At 57.8% G+C, this 14,737-nt stretch overlaps 2 protein-coding genes across 6 annotated transcripts; one reads left to right on the top strand and one right to left on the bottom strand.

The window, feature by feature from the left end:
* Positions 1-375: 375 nt before the first annotated feature.
* On the bottom strand, positions 376-4,120 carry OPRL1 (opioid related nociceptin receptor 1). Of its 5 annotated transcripts, none has more exons than XM_063099449.1 (4): positions 3,894-3,993; positions 3,230-3,259; positions 1,019-1,378; positions 376-899 (listed from the first exon to the last, which is right to left on the bottom strand). In XM_063099449.1, exons 1-4 carry the CDS (start codon positions 3,904-3,906, stop codon positions 376-378), a joined length of 927 nt encoding a protein of 308 aa, XP_062955519.1. In that variant the 5' UTR covers positions 3,907-3,993. The 5 variants fall into 5 exon arrangements, with proteins under 5 accessions (XP_062955519.1, XP_062955536.1, XP_062955502.1 ...); XM_063099466.1 differs by having other exon boundaries at positions 3,909-3,993; XM_063099432.1 differs by lacking the exon at positions 3,230-3,259 and having other exon boundaries at positions 1,019-1,374; positions 3,894-4,120.
* Positions 4,121-11,231: 7,111 nt separating this feature from the next.
* On the top strand, positions 11,232-12,014 carry LKAAEAR1 (LKAAEAR motif containing 1). Its single transcript, XM_063087751.1, has 3 exons — positions 11,232-11,591; positions 11,751-11,873; positions 11,955-12,014. Exons 1-3 carry the CDS (start codon positions 11,232-11,234, stop codon positions 12,012-12,014), a joined length of 543 nt encoding a protein of 180 aa, XP_062943821.1.
* Positions 12,015-14,737: the final 2,723 nt, after the last annotated feature.

The following is a 14,737-nucleotide window of genomic DNA, read 5'->3' as shown; positions in this document are numbered from 1 at the left end:
TGACAGCAGGGGGAGAGGCCAAGGAAAAGTCACATGGAGCACAGGAGCATGTGCGTGAGCTGCAGTCAGGTGTGTCCCCCGATGCAGTGGATGCTTCAGGGCAAAGTCCTTGTGCTCCCCTCAGCCCTGCAGTAGGAGGGCCATGTTAGTCTGATGAGGGCTGCGGAGGCAGCCCTAATGCTTTCAACTGTCCCATGGTGTGACTAGGTCCTCCTCTGGGACAGAGCGTCCCTGGGCCAAAGAGAAAGCCCACCCAAGGCTCCAGGTGCTCAGGGCTCAGGAGTCAGCCTAGAGGGCAGTGACCTGCGTGAGCTCCGTGTTGGGCGTGGATGGGCTCTGCGGGCTGACAGGCACCATGGGCAGGTCCACGCCTAGTCATGCGGGCCGTGGTATCGTCTCAGAGGTCTTGCAGGCTACGGCCACATCCTTGGCGATGCTGCGCACGCGGTCAGACACCTGCATTTCCCGGCGTAGGGCAGATGTGCAGCAGAACTTGCGGAAGCAGGCCTTAAAGTTCTCATCCAGGAAGGCATAGAGGATGGGGTTGAGGCAGCTGTTGACGTAGCCCAGGGCCGTGCAGAAGCGGAGGATGGCCACGGCAGTCTCACTGCCCGGCTGAATGCCCAGCCCTTGGACCAGCACAAAGACCTGCACAGGCGTCCAGCAGCCCACGAACACAGCCACTACCACAAGCACCAGTCGAGTGATGCGCCGCAGGTTCCGGTCCTTCTCACGGGAGCCTGAGAGCAGGCGGACACCATGGAGCCGCCGGATCATGAGACTGTAGCAGACACAGATAATGAGTACAGGGATGATGAAGGAGAAGAGGAAGATGCAGATGGCAAACACGGGGCCCCAGTAGTCCTGCGGGCTGGGGATCTCCACCAAACATTCGATCTCTGTAAGGAGAGAAACAAGGTCAGCGTGGTCCCTTGGAGACACAGCAGGTGGGTAAGCTGGAAGGGGCCCCCCAGGAGCCACAGGGAGCCTGGTGAGGGGAGGGGGCCACGCCACTGACCTTCATCCTCAACCTGTGCCGATCCCATGATGGCAACAGGAACGCCGACCACAGAGGCCAGGGCCCAGATGGCCACATTGACAGCCTGGGCTTTGCTGGATGTCCGGACATCAAGGGCGCGGATGGGGTGGCAGATGGCTACGTAGCGGTCCACACTCATGGCGGTCAGTGTGAAGGTGCTGGTGAACATGTTGTAGTAGTCAATGGCAATGACTGTCTTGCACAGGGCATTCCCGAATGGCCAGAAGCCCAGGAGGATATCTGTGCCCTGGAAGGGCAGTGTTAGCAGAACCAGAGTGTCAGCTAGGGCCAGATTAAAGATGTAAATGTTGGTAGCTGTCTTCATCTTGGTGTGCCTGCAGAGAGGACAGGGAGAAGAAAGGCTACATTGGCCACCCTGGCTGGACCTGGTAACAAAGGGCAAGAGGCTCATCTTGTTGGCCACCACAAGAGGCACCAGCTCTGAGTCCCTCGACATCAGAGTCCCCAAGGGAGTTTATTAAATAGCAGGCTCCTGGATACAACCTGAGGCCCCCTGAGTCAGTCTCGGGGGATGGAGCCTGGGAGCAAATATTTTAACAAGCTCCTCAAGTGATTCTCACCCACAAAAGTGTTCCAAACCTTAAAGACTGGTATGCTTTGGAAAAGTTGGGGCACGTAGGGTACCAGAGTACACACCTGACTCTGCATGGAATCATAGAGAAAGAACCTATCCTCCTCCCTTTCAAGCCTCCCCCAAGAACCCTCATGGACTCAAATGTTGGCCTCACAGCTGCCAGAGTCTATAAGAGCACATCAAAGGCCTTCCCAGTCCACACCACTGTCTAGCAATGGAGACTAGAAATGGCAACGGGGACAGGAGAGGTGTTAATGGGGTCTAAACAAGCACCTGGAACAGGGTTGGAAAAATAGTGGCTGATTAATAAATATTTGTTGAATGAATTAACGATTGAGACAGTTGGGGTGATGATGATGGAGATGGTGATGGTGATGACGATGGTGATGATGATGGTGATGATGGTGATGGTGATGGTGATGGCAGCGGCAGCACCAGAAATGACAATATTCCATGTCAGTTTAGCTGCCATGGCAGAACCTGGGGTTTAGTTCTGCCTCTTAGGGATTAAGAATAAGCATAAAGAGGCCTCAGTTATGACCAAATAACACAACAACAATGACAGTGATAATGGCAGACACCTGTGCCAAGCTCTTCACATGAATTTTATCTAAGATTCACAAAAGGGCTGGCCAGTTAGCTCTGTTGGTTAGAGCAAAGTGTTATAACACCAAGGTCAAGGGTTTGGATCCCCATACCAGCCAGCCACCAAAAAAAAAAAGATTGATCCACACTCTATGGAGGAGGAAAATGAGGCTCAGAGGATCTAAGTTGTTTTCTCAAGGCCTTAAGCTGGTAAAAAGCAGAGTGGGGCTCAGAACCAAGTGTTTCTGACTCCTGGGGCAACTGCCCCCATCCACCAGCTCAGAACATTCTGTGTGCTGCCTCTTGCGCCAGAGTGGCCACAGCAGTTCCTGAGCACCACTCTGGGGACTCCGGTGAGCAGGACAACCTTCCTTGTCTGCTCTCATCCAGGAAGTAGCTCTGAGAGTTTAAATACCCTAGTACAAAGGAGAGACACAGTAGAGAAGCACTAATAACAGGAGGTGTCAAGGCACATGGACTGCCCCAGATGCTGCCCTTCTGACCCACGAAGGGGCATGTGGGTCATGGAACATGAGGGTCAGCACTGGGGAAGGGGTGGCTGCTCTTCCCACCCCTTGAGTGACTGTCTGTCATACACGCAACATACCTGTACACATACATGTATGAACACGTGCTATATGGTCTGCCTTCCTCACTTTCCAGATGGGGAAAACAAGGCCCAGGGAGGAATGGGGTTTGCTCGGGGACACTGAGAGGACAGGGTGGGGGAGGCAAGGCCTGGACACCCCCACTGCCCCTGTCTTGCCTCCACCAGTTCCATTCCTACTCTAACTCCTCTGACTGGGGGCCTTTGAGGTTATAAGGAGGGACCACTTGCTTTAGAGCCCCAAGTGCTTGCTTCAGAACCACCTCTTTCTGGTCAAGGAAATACCTCCTGGATTGATGAGGATCAAGTCCATGGCTTTGTCATCTTCCTGCTCAAGTACCTCCGAGACTCCCACTGCCTGAGGAACAAGTCCCTCCAACCTGGCATTCAAGACCCCAGCTGCTGTCCTCAGGCCCCTTTAATTCCCTCCCATCTGAATGGACTCGGGGTCCATCCTTTCCTCTGCCCAGGAAAACCTCCCCCCTGCTACCTGCCCAATGCACACTCCATGGGAAGGGCTCTTTGCCCACCCCAGCACCGCCCCCCAGTCATGTCCCCCGACCCTGACTATGAGCTTTCCCATCTCTGAGAACAGCTGATGGTGGACTCAGCCACAGATGTCTGCCGTGAGCAGGGAGCCATGGGGCCAGGCAGAAGGGGCTTCAGCCCTGTGCCTCCCTTTGCCCATCTGAGGAATGGGCTGACAAGAGCTCATGGGGTTGCTGAGGAATCCAATGAGGTCATTCACATGGAGAGCTTGGCATGGTACCTGGCCCGCAGCTCAAACCAGGGGTCAGGGTGGTGACACTTCCTCCTGGGACAGACGAGGGCAGGGCAGGCCCCCTCCCCTCCCCTCTCTCCCCCTTATCAGGTCCCCTTCCCCGGGGAGTTGAGCATCCAGGGCCTCAGGATTGACCCCACCCCCTGGACAGGGCAAGAAGGAATTTGATCGGGGAAGTGGGTAATCACCACCTGGTCAGGCTCACCTAAAACAGCCCACTGCCTCAGTTTCCCTCTGCAGCTCTGTGGGACTCACCAGATGGGGACCTTGGGGGGACCCAGCCTACCTGAGGATGACATACATGACGAGGCAGTTCCCCAGCAGCCCCCCAACACACACAGCCAGATAGAGCCCCACAATGGTGACCTTGAGCCCCAGGGGCAAGAAGGCACCATGGCTGGTGTTGAGCAGCAGGTGGGGGGGCGGCAGACTGTGGTTGGGGCTCAGGAGGGACAGGTTGTCCTGGCTGCCATAGAGGATCTCCAGGAATGGGGCAGCGAAAAGGGACTCCATGCTGATGCCCTCAAAGCCACTGGGTACAGCACCTGGGACAGAGCACAGGGGCAAGTAACCACAGGGCTGGACACATGCCCTGCCAAGGCCTCAGAGCACGACACACGCAGCCAGCAGCACGTGGACCCCCCCATGAACAGCCAGAGACACTGAGGCACACGTGCACACACAAGAACACACAGGTACACATGTGTGCATAGGCAGGGACACACAAAACAGAGACACACATGCTCCCACAAGGACATCAGCTCATTTGGTTTACAGACACACATGGTCTGCGTGGAGATAGTCACACAGGAGGACACGTGTCCACCCACAGGGACCACAGACACACAGCCGCCTGTGTGCTCACAGGCACAGGGAGGCAGGGACACATGTGTGAACACACAGAGATGCCCAAACCTGCCTTCATGCACACGCAGGCACACAAAACACTGAGATATGCCCGGAAATAGCTGGGACTTGGGACGCTGGACAGCTGAACTCCTCCTGCCCCTCCCAGCCCTGCCCAAGCAGCTGCACCATCGCGGCCCCCACCCTACCTCCAGCGGCTCAGACCCTTACCTCAGCAACCTCCTTGGAAGCTGAGACCACTGAGATATAACCCTCAGCTGACCGGCAGACAGGGACAGCAGCAGAGCAAGGCTGAGGAGGTCCCCTCCTCGCCTCAGCACGGGGTCTGGACAGGGCTGCGGCAGCGGCTGCTCCTTCTCCTCAGTAGACACCAGACCAGACGCAGCAGCCAGATCAGATCGCAGCAGCCAGGATCTGGGGGAGGGGGAGGAGGCTGCAGCTCCAGAGAGGGAGGGGCTTCGCAGGCTGGACGGGGTGCCACAGGGAAATGGGTCACCGCACGCAGGGCCATCCGGCCCCACATTGGATGGGGACAGGCATAAGGAGATAAACAAGAAAGCTCAGACCACAGACTGCAGAGATACACACACAGGCTGGGTCACATGGACAGGGACATCCAGAGGACAGACACAAGGACACACAGACTCAAACACAGGAACACAGACTCAGAAGATGCACAGAAATACACATTCACAGACTCAGACACACAGACATGGAGACCACATCTCATACGCAGAGACACAGCCTTGGACAGACTGACCCAAACCAGCCTGGTTGGCATTCTGTGCCCAGAACAGCACCCCTCAGCCAGGCTCTCAGGAGGTGGCTGAGCCACAGCAGGCAAGCAGGTGGTCAGCACTCAGCAGTGCCCCCACCCAGCCAGCTCTCAGCAGCACAGAGCCCTGTTGTAAACAAGCAGACAGGATACCCGGATCCAGGACACAGGACTGGCACAGCACCTACTGTGTGCTCCTTGTGCTTGCCTCCTGCCAAGCCCCTCATGAACACAAGCTCGTTAATTCCCACCACACCTGGCCTTTGCCATCAACATCACCCTTGGGCAGATGAGAGCATTGAGCTCAGAGATGTGAAGCCACCTGTCAAAGTGGCAGAGACAGCGTTGAACCCAGGCTCGTTTGGAGACATACTGGGGAACCTCCGTCATGGCTGGGTCCCAGAGCTATGCCTCAGCATCCCTCCCCCACAGACAGGCTCCTGGCACCCACACAGTTTAATGGCTCCTGTGCAGCTGCCTCCTTTCCAGCACAGCTGTCACATGCAGTCCACTGAGATGAAAGGTCACAGGTCAAGGCCACGTGGGTGACCCCTGAGCTAAGTCACCAGACCCCACCCAATCCTGGGGTTGTTCTTCTTGCATGGGCTTTGAAGAAGATCCGGACCTCTCACCCATAGCCCAGACCCTGCTCAGAGCATCCTTCTCCAAGGATGGGGACCTGGTTGCTAGGCAACTGGCAGCAGCGTCGCTAGGATACCTGGCAAATCAGGAGAGGACAGAGCATGCTGACACCCCAAGACTCAGCATCCCAACCTGTCCCCCAGGACTTATCTCTGCATCTTCACTGCAGCTGAGACTCAGGGCACGTGTGAAGACACAGGGCACAACCACAGAGACACTCAAAGGACACACATTCCTGCAAACATGCACAGAAATGCCCTAACAGGCACATGGGTAAACACAGGTACATGCTCAGAAATGCATACTCCCTGTGATATGCAAACACATGGGCCACGCACATACAAGGCCTTGCCAAGGTGCATGCAGGCACGTGGGCAGAGAGTACATGGACACTTGTGGGAACAGGCAGGCACAGACCAAAGTCTTCAGACACCGGGGGACACACATATGCACAGACACTCTCTCCAGGCCAAGCTTGTGGCACAACCCTTCTGACCTCAGGAGCCCAGAGGAGGTAAGAACTCAGGTAGGCTCAGACTTCTGCAGCCCCTCCCCCAGCTGGGCTCATGAGGGTCTGAGCAGGAGACCCCAGACCCTCTGCCCAGCTGCCTGTGCCCACCTGCCCACCTACAGAACCTTATTCCCTAATGGCCTGCAGCTGCCTCCCAGCCCAAGACCCTGCCTGGGAAAGGGGAGGCTGTAGGCACTGTGAGGTTGGGGGCAGAGACCCCGTAGGCAAGGGGGACAGAGGAACCCCACCTGATGCCCCAAGTCCAGGAGCCAGTGTCAGAGGTCAGGGCAGGGTGGAGACGGGGCACTGGTCCCTGCAGCTGCATACCCCTCCCCTTCCACACACACATGCCACCCGGGTCATCTCACCCACCTCCTCCCTGCAGCCATAGAGGGGGAAGATGGGGGGTTGGGATGGAGAGGAAGAGGAAGGGGGAAAACAAGGGGGGAAGGGGGTATGGAGGGGTCAAGAGGGAGATGGAGGGGTTGGCCAGTTGGCTCAGTTAGAGCGTGTTGCTGATAACACCAAGGTCCAGGGTTTGGTTCTTATACCTACACTGGCCAGCCGCCCAAACAAAAGGCAGGGAGAGGGGAGAACGAGAGGGGGAGGGGAAGAGGACAGAGAGCAAGAAGAGGGAAAGAGGCAAGCCAGCCCTGGTCATACTCGGCTCCCTATCCCCAACCCGGTCCCCCTCGCCCAGGCAGTAAGCAACCACCCACTTGCCACACCCCAGGCTGCCCCCAACTCAGCCCTGCCTGTCCTTCCAGGAATAAAGAGAGGCTTCAAGCCTTTTATGGGGACCCTGCAGGTCCAGGGTGTTCCCAGACATGTAACGTGTCCCTCGTGCATCCCATGTGTTCTGTTGTCCTGCCCTGACACGTTCACAACCACAGAACACGCATGTCCCTTTAATGTGGACCTGGACCTGCTCCTCCCTCCTTTGTGCCTGTCCTGCCCCACCTGCACAGATCCTGCCCTTGCCCTCACCAGCCCTGGCATCCTCACTTGCATGGCCTTGGCTGTGACTTAGTGACGCTGCTGCCAGACTGGGCCTGTGAGCTCTGGCCTCAGCAGACAGCCTGTGAGAGTGTGTCCAATGGCACCCAGCACAGAAACCAGCTGGAGGCAGGTACCTGGACCCTTGGAAAGACAGGTTTGGTCACCTGGCCCAAGGGTGGCCAGGACAGGGTGCCGACTACACTCCCTGGGGTTGGCAGGGCCCCGCCCGAGGCCCAGAGCACTCCACAAAGGGGGACTGGCGGTGCAGAGGGAACGGCCCCAGCTTCTCCTGACCCCAGACCAGGACTCCTGTGCTTCCCTCAACCCAGCAAGTTGGGCAGCCCCCTCAGAGAGGTGTAGGCAGAGCAAGGGCTTGACACAAAACATATGTGTCACACAAAGGACAGCAGAGGACATGTGGTAAGGGAGAGAATACGTGTGTCAGAGCAAGACTACCTCAAACACACGTCACAAGCAGGCAGAACAAATCATGCAGACACCCCAAGACACAGAACTTACATGCATGACAGCACGGAACACATGTCACAGATATGGCTAAAGCCTGACTCGGGCTGCACAAGGAGTCCATGGGCACTTGGGCAGGCCTGGGTCCTGGAGTGAGATTCACACAGGCACACTGGGGCAAACACACTTCACACTCACCCAGTGACTCCAAGGGCAGACCAGCTCAGCCCTCACCACCTGGGCAGGCACGCTGTCTGCTCCCCTCACCGTATGCTCCCACCCTCGCTGGGCACAGGGCACAGGAATAAAGCAGAGGATCTGGCAGCCCCACATGAAACCACGTCCCCCAGGGAATTCAGTCACCAGGCCACACTCAGCCATTTGACTGTTACACAGTGAAAGGACTTTAACAATTCTAAATTTTATCAAAATAAATTACTCTGTCCTTGTGATTTTAACTTTATAAAATTTATATACAATGACAAAAGAATTGAGTTGCAGCTTTTCAATACAATATTAAATTTTATAGTCATTTAAGAAAGCCTATTAATTTGATTTTGAAGCTTTATTTTCAGGCCTTAGCACCAATAAACATGCTTTTAGATCTCACCATTTCTGTCAGTCCTTGAAAAATACTCGAGTCCTGGGCACAGGAACAGATGAGTGACACCCACCCTCATCAGATGAGAGACATCCACCCTATGGGTCCCTCACAGTTGCTAGGCCCCAAACACACAGGGGATACCTCCCTCCCAGCAGAACCAGCAGAACCGCCAGTGTGTGGAGAAGCAGGTAGAATCAGCTGTGCTCAGGAATGTGAGCTGGGCAGGCCCTGGGCCCTCGGAGTACCTTGTTGGGAATTAGGGGGAAAAGGGTATCAGGTTTTCAATCCTACAAAAACAGAGGGAAAAACAGAGGGAAAGTCCCTTCTTGAAGGAGAAGAGAATGTTCCTGTACTCCCTATGTGACCCCCAACCCACTGCCAGGAGCCAGCTAGCTCCTCACTTATGTGTGCCCCTAGCCTGGACTTCTGTAAGCTGAGAGGAAGGCCCAGATCCTTGTCTCAAAGGACTCACCCCTGTGGGAGCATCGAGACGGCCCAGTCTGGACTTCATGGATCCAGGAAGGCTGCATGGAGGAGGCAGCCTGCCAGGTGAGCACCTCAAACCCTCTCTGTTTCTTCAGGAGCCAGGGATCTTCTTCAACAAGCCCCCAGGCTGGTGCTGAAGCCCAGGCCACACCCCAAAGACACAAGCAGGAGGGGAGGGGCAGCATCGAGAAGGGCTTTGGTGGGGGACAGCTTGGGCAAAGGCTTAGGGAGGGGCTGAAAGGATGGACAGTCATACCACCCAGCTGTGGGGATGGGCGTGCAGGCTCAGGACACAGCTTATCCTCTCACCAAGAGGCCAGCGCAAGCTTCCAAAAACAATGGGGACAGTCAACAGCCTCCTTCAGAAAGGCCAGAACCTCAGCTGAGACGCACCCCCAGGCCAGGATGATCCCGCCCACAAACTTTCTGGCTCCAAACTCCCAGAAAGGCACCACTGGTGGGCCTCAGCAGGCTCATCTATGAATAAAGGGGAGAGTTAGGTATACACTGTAGAAGTAACAGGTATGTTAACAGATTATGGACTTAATGCACTAATCTTAGCCTGACTTAAACTGTGGACTGAGCACATGAATCAACAAATTCTAGAGTGCATCGATTAATGCATAAACAAATTACAGAATTAATAAATTGAGAAGTAGGCTGTCCGGTTAGCTCTGTTGGTTAGCACGCAGCCTTAGAACACCCAGGCCACGCGTTGGGATCCCCTTACCTGTCAGCCACCAAAAAAAAAAAAAAAAAAATTAGTTACAAAATTATATATTGTAAAGTTAAGGAATGCACAAATAGGTTAGAGAAATCTGGGATCTAGGACCCCAGACCTGGACACTTGGGGTTCAACAAAGCCCAGGGCTGGTCTGGGGGGACCCCTGGACCCGAGATCCCAAACTTGCCCTAGAAGAGGTGAAGGGTCCTGAGTTCTGGCCCAGTTTTCCCTTCCTGTGAACACCAGCGGCTGGGGTCAAGAGGCTTCCTGGGCATGCCGAGGGCAAAAGGACTGAGTGCCCCAAGCCAAGAACCCGGGCCCACAGCCCCCAGATCGGTGCGCCTGCGGCCTCTGGGAAAAGACACGTACCCCGGCTTGGGAGGCCGGCGGTCACCTCCACGGTGCTCAGGGAGCGACCGTGGCCCCCGCGGTGGGGGAGGGCTCCAAGCTCCAGGACCCGGCTCTGCCCACGACCCTCCGGGTGGGCCGCCCCGCCCACGCCTGGTGGGGGGATGGACGGGACTCCAGGTTGCCGGGCAACCTCGTCAACAATCCACAGAGAGTCAGGGCTGAGGCGGAGGTTCACGACCGACGGAGAAGACAGAAGGTAAAGGGTGTGGGGACAGAGGGGTGTGCCGAGCCCTCGGTTGCTGGAGCTCAGGACAGGGTGGGAGTGGAGAGCAGGGGAGGTGGGTGGCGGGGGAGGCCAGCAGACGCCTAGACCGTGGCTCTGCCTCTCACAGTGAGCCAGTACCTGGCCCGAGGCCGGGTGGGGCGCTGTGGGCTGGGGCTTGGGGTCCTCCCCCCTCTGTCATCTCCTCCGTGGGCTCTGCGCTACCCCTCATCTAGGCCAAGCAGGGGACAGGCCAGGAGGATGGGAGCTCCCCTGCAGTGAGCCAGCTGTCCACGCAGCTCTGAACCTCCTGGCGTACACATGCACGTGCGCACACACAGACCCAGACAGACACACGTAACCACAAAGACCTCCCATACACGCACACCCACACAGATATGTACAGGCCCAGATGCATACACACCCAACAGACACACAAACCTGCACACACACATCTGCCCAGATGTAATGAACGCCCGTGCAGTGCCCTCCACGCCCCTAACACTAAGGCTGAAGGTCGCCTGTCCAATGAGGGGCAGGACAGACCACACCAGTCCCTGGGATTCCAGTTGGGTGGGGGGACGCTGGAGGCCACGGGGCACACTAAGGTCTACCAGGCCTCCCCCAGAGCCATCCCATGTGGGGTCCACCCCTGGGTAGGACCTGAGATCAACTCAGAGGGTTGTTCGGCATTTTCTCGGTTCAAACACAACGTCGGATAGGAGGGATATTTCCTGAAACTCCGATTCAATCCGCAAGTTCTAGCTGACTGCAGGAGTCTGTGCTGACGTGGGCAAAGGTGCAAAAAGCCAGAAGTGCGGGACCTAAGGCCGGCTGCGGAGCGTCCAGCGGGCCCAGAGTCAGAACGCGCGGTGGGGCCGGGCCCGTGCCGGCTCAGACGCCAACCGGTCCCCTTCTCCCTCGGCCGCCGCCGGAGTATGCAGCCGCCGGCGAAGGAGGACGCCGGGCGCACAGGCCCGCGAGAGCGAGCCGGGAAGAGCGCGCCGAAAGCCCCCACTCCAGGCTCGACCCTGACGCTGGAGCGGCTGGTGGCCATGCCTCCTGCGCAGCGCCGCCGCCACCTGCTCTTCGGCGACCTGCTCGAGAACGTGGGCGCGGCCGCCTCCATCTTCCCGCGCGAGTCGGTGGAGCTGCGGTGCCGCGTGCCCGACCCGCGCGCGTGGACCCAGGCGCTTGAGCTGCCCTCCGAGCGCCAGGACAGGCTCCTCGGCGTTCTCAAGGCGGCCGAAGCCCGCGGGAGAGTCCGCGCCCTGCGGCTGCGCTACGCCCGCATGCGGGTGAGGCGAGGGCCCGGGGGCGGGGGAAACACCGGAAGGGAATCCCGGCCGGGGTCCCCTCCAGGAGGGGGCAAAGGGAGGGGACAGGCCAGGGCGCTCCGCGGGCGGGGCCGGGCGCGGCGATGCGCGCGTCAGCTCGGCGACCTCCGGGACCCGCAGGCCGAGGCGATCTCGCTTCTCATCCGGCAGCAGAAGTCCGCGCGCGCCGCCATCCGGCTCGAGGTGTTCCTGCCGCCGCAGCTAAAGCCCACGAGGATCCCGGACCCCCTGGACCGGCAAGAGGTGACAGTAAGCCCGGGAAGGGGCGGAGGGGGGGCCCCCCCGCCTCCCCACACGCCGGGCCCCAGCCCCTCTCCCCCGCAGCGGAGGCGCGTGGAGACCATCCTGGAGGAGGACGTTGATGGCAGTATCTTCCCGCGGTGAGGGCAGTGTGCGACCAAGGCCCTCCCACCCACATAAAGTGCTCGTTCTCCGAGGGCTCTTGGTCTTTCTGCTTTCCTTCCCCAGGTCCTCCGGAGAGAAGGGGAGAGTGGGGATGCTGCCTCTCCCACATCAAGGTGCAGGGAGTGGGGCTTCCCCAGCATCGTAGGGAGATGCAAGTAATAGGGGTCAGAGACAACGCTGCCCCCAATCAGACAACCTGGTGCCTGTGGGACCATGGGAGGCCCCCAGTCTGGGGGAAGACAGGAGGAAGAGCCTGTTTCAGCAAGTCCCAAGTGCAGGTCACCCTATCAGGGGGTCAGAGAGGGGGTGGCTTTCTAGGCAGAAGCCAAAGCTGGCCTTTGGAGAGTCGCTAGCAGCACCCAGAGATCCAAGAAACTGAGGAAGGGGACCTCTCCTCTGGGAGGCCTCTGCTGCCCCAGACGGAAAACCCATGCTCCAGTCTTCCCTTCTGAAGAGCCTCCTATGTCCCCCTCAGTCCCCCCGCTGCCCCCCATCCTGCGTACACAGATCACAGGAAGAAGGAAACTGCCCTAGTCTCATCTGACAAACAAACCGACATCCCACAAAACTTCTGGACTCTGAGAAGCCCCCAGGTTTCTGGGCAGATCTTACTCTTTGCAAACCCTAGGACTTCTCTGGGCCACCTCTCCAACTTCCTCCCGTTCAGCCCCCACCCAGCAGGCTGCACGGGACTCGGACAAACCCCTCCCCTGGCCAGGGGGCTCCCGCTGGCTCTTCCTGGAGCAGAGAACAGATCTGGAAGGAGAGGCAGAGGTCAGAGCTGGGGTCTAGTGAGGAATCCTGCTCAGTGGCGGCCAGTGCCCCTCCTCACCCCCAGCCATGGGATGCGGACCTGCACTCTGTCCCCTCAGGCAGCTCTTGTCCCCTGCACCTGACCCTTCACCCTTTCTGCCCATGGCCTTGATCCAAGCCCAGACCGTGCAGAACTCACAAGTCAGCAGCGCTCCCAGACAGACAGGGAAGTGGGAAGGGGGCAGGGAGAAGGTGGGCTTGGGCAGGGGCAAGTACACAGCAAAGGGGACGCAGTCTCTGTCCAGGAGCGGCAGCCACTCACACCCTGATGTGCGGCCTCTGCAGACAGCCAGACCTGGTCTCCTCTGGCCAAGCTCCACGCAGTCTGGACCCCAGGAATCTGTCTTGGGGATTTGCTGAGTTCCTGGGATGATTTCATCTGTTTAGTAAAATCACGTTTTATTTCATTACTTCTCTGAGTTCCCATTTCTTCTTTAATATGGGAGTTACAGGGCTGGTCAAGGGTATCACTTGGTGAAGTGTCCCACACACAGTAAGAGCCCCACATAGGGAGGTCACTCTCTACAGGCAGGCCTGCAAGGACAGAGTGACCCAGACAGAAACACACAGCGCCCTGAGAAGGACAGCGAGGTGGTGGCCTCATGGACAGCTCTGCCAGGCATCAGGCTGGTCCTCGACACCCTCGGATCCCCTCCCAGGGAGAACCTCTTAGTCTGCACATAGGCTAGGGAAGGTGGCCAAGAATGTCTCTGCCTGTAGAAAGCACTGTGGGAGAGCAAAGCTTGTGCACAAGACTCAGTGTACTAGGGCTGTGGGGGGCAGAGCCCACCTCTGCTGTCACCTCCAAACTCACCTGGGTTCCTTCCATGGATTTCAGGGATGCTCTGTGCCAATGGGCAGAGGCCAGAAGAGGAGAAAATAGGCCCAAGGAACGAGAGGACACGGGGGAGTGGCCAGGGGGAGGGGTATAGAGTGACCCGAGAGGGGAGGGAAGGCACTGACCCCCGCCCACTGCCAGCTGCCCACATCTGCACTCCCCACAATAGAGACGCCACACCAACCACTACAGGGTCAGCCTGGTTGTGTGGCCTTGCCAGGTGCAAGCCCGTCTTTGTTGAAGCCTCTGTGTCCTCACCTGTCCTTACCTCTCAGGATTATTATCTAGGCTTAATAGGAAGCAGCAGCCTCCTGTCCAGACAAGCTTCCTGGCTTCTGCCTTGCCTTGACCAGCCTGCGAACATGGCAGCCAGAGGGTTCTACAGTCACGTGACCAGGCCCCTGGGCACACAGCATCGAGAGGCAGCCCACCCCCAGGGCCCCTCATCTCTGACCTCCCCCTTTGAGCTCTTTCTCCCGTTGCTTGTTCAGCAAGGGTCCCCCAGCCCTCCCCACCTTTTACCCAGTCCTTTCTTGTCTGCTCCCCACGCCCCACCCCCACCCCCAGCTGTCAGCTCCAGGCTGGTCTGTCTTGCTCACTGCTGGATCCCACTGCCTGGCACACAGGGGACACTTATGAAGGAATGATACTTGCTGAAGGAATGAAGAGCACGTGTAAAATCTCCACTTCCCTTTGCCTCTCAGTTCTGTAAAACGTGTGCACATACGACTGGTGCGATTGGTGGCATTTTGTGAGCAGAACCCCAACCATTAAGTGCCTGTATGGGGGAGGACAGGAGCTGCACAAAGCCAGGCCCAGGGGGACCACAGACACTCCGCAGACCACTCCCCTGACGCTGGGCCAAAGCATGCTGGGATGAGGAACTTAACCTACATCTGTAGGAGTCACAAAAGATGAGGAGAGCTGGCCAGAGGAACAGGGTATTCGTGACAGAGGGGACAGTGTGGCTTTAAACTTTAGGATATCTTCGGACAAGGGGAGGGGTCGACAGGGACTCAGCCAGGCTTCAAGGGAGACATTCGGTATGACT

This window comes from Cynocephalus volans, chromosome 1 (genome assembly GCF_027409185.1).
Source record: "Cynocephalus volans isolate mCynVol1 chromosome 1, mCynVol1.pri, whole genome shotgun sequence".
Taxonomy (NCBI): Eukaryota; Metazoa; Chordata; class Mammalia; order Dermoptera; family Cynocephalidae; genus Cynocephalus; species Cynocephalus volans.
The sequence above is the reverse complement of the archived record's forward strand: the minus strand, read 5'-3'. Positions and strand labels throughout refer to the sequence as shown.

What these genes read in the sequence shown, in the direction of transcription:
- OPRL1 (XM_063099432.1), bottom strand. Translation starts at nt 4,120, where the DNA reads ATGGAGTCCCTTTTCGCTGCCCCATTCCTGGAGATCCTCTATGGCAGC. An exon ending in GTCATGTATGTCATCCTCAG is followed by an intron (nt 1,375 to 3,893) that starts GTAGGCTGGGTC and finishes TCCTCTCTGCAG; the next exon opens with GCACACCAAGATGAAGACAG. An exon ending in GGCACAGGTTGAGGATGAAG is followed by an intron (nt 900 to 1,018) that starts GTCAGTGGCGTG and finishes CTCTCCTTACAG; the next exon opens with AGATCGAATGTTTGGTGGAG.
- LKAAEAR1 (XM_063087751.1), top strand. Translation starts at nt 11,232, where the DNA reads ATGCAGCCGCCGGCGAAGGAGGACGCCGGGCGCACAGGCCCGCGAGAG. An exon ending in TGCGCTACGCCCGCATGCGG is followed by an intron (nt 11,592 to 11,750) that starts GTGAGGCGAGGG and finishes CGGGACCCGCAG; the next exon opens with GCCGAGGCGATCTCGCTTCT. An exon ending in ACCCCCTGGACCGGCAAGAG is followed by an intron (nt 11,874 to 11,954) that starts GTGACAGTAAGC and finishes TCTCCCCCGCAG; the next exon opens with CGGAGGCGCGTGGAGACCAT.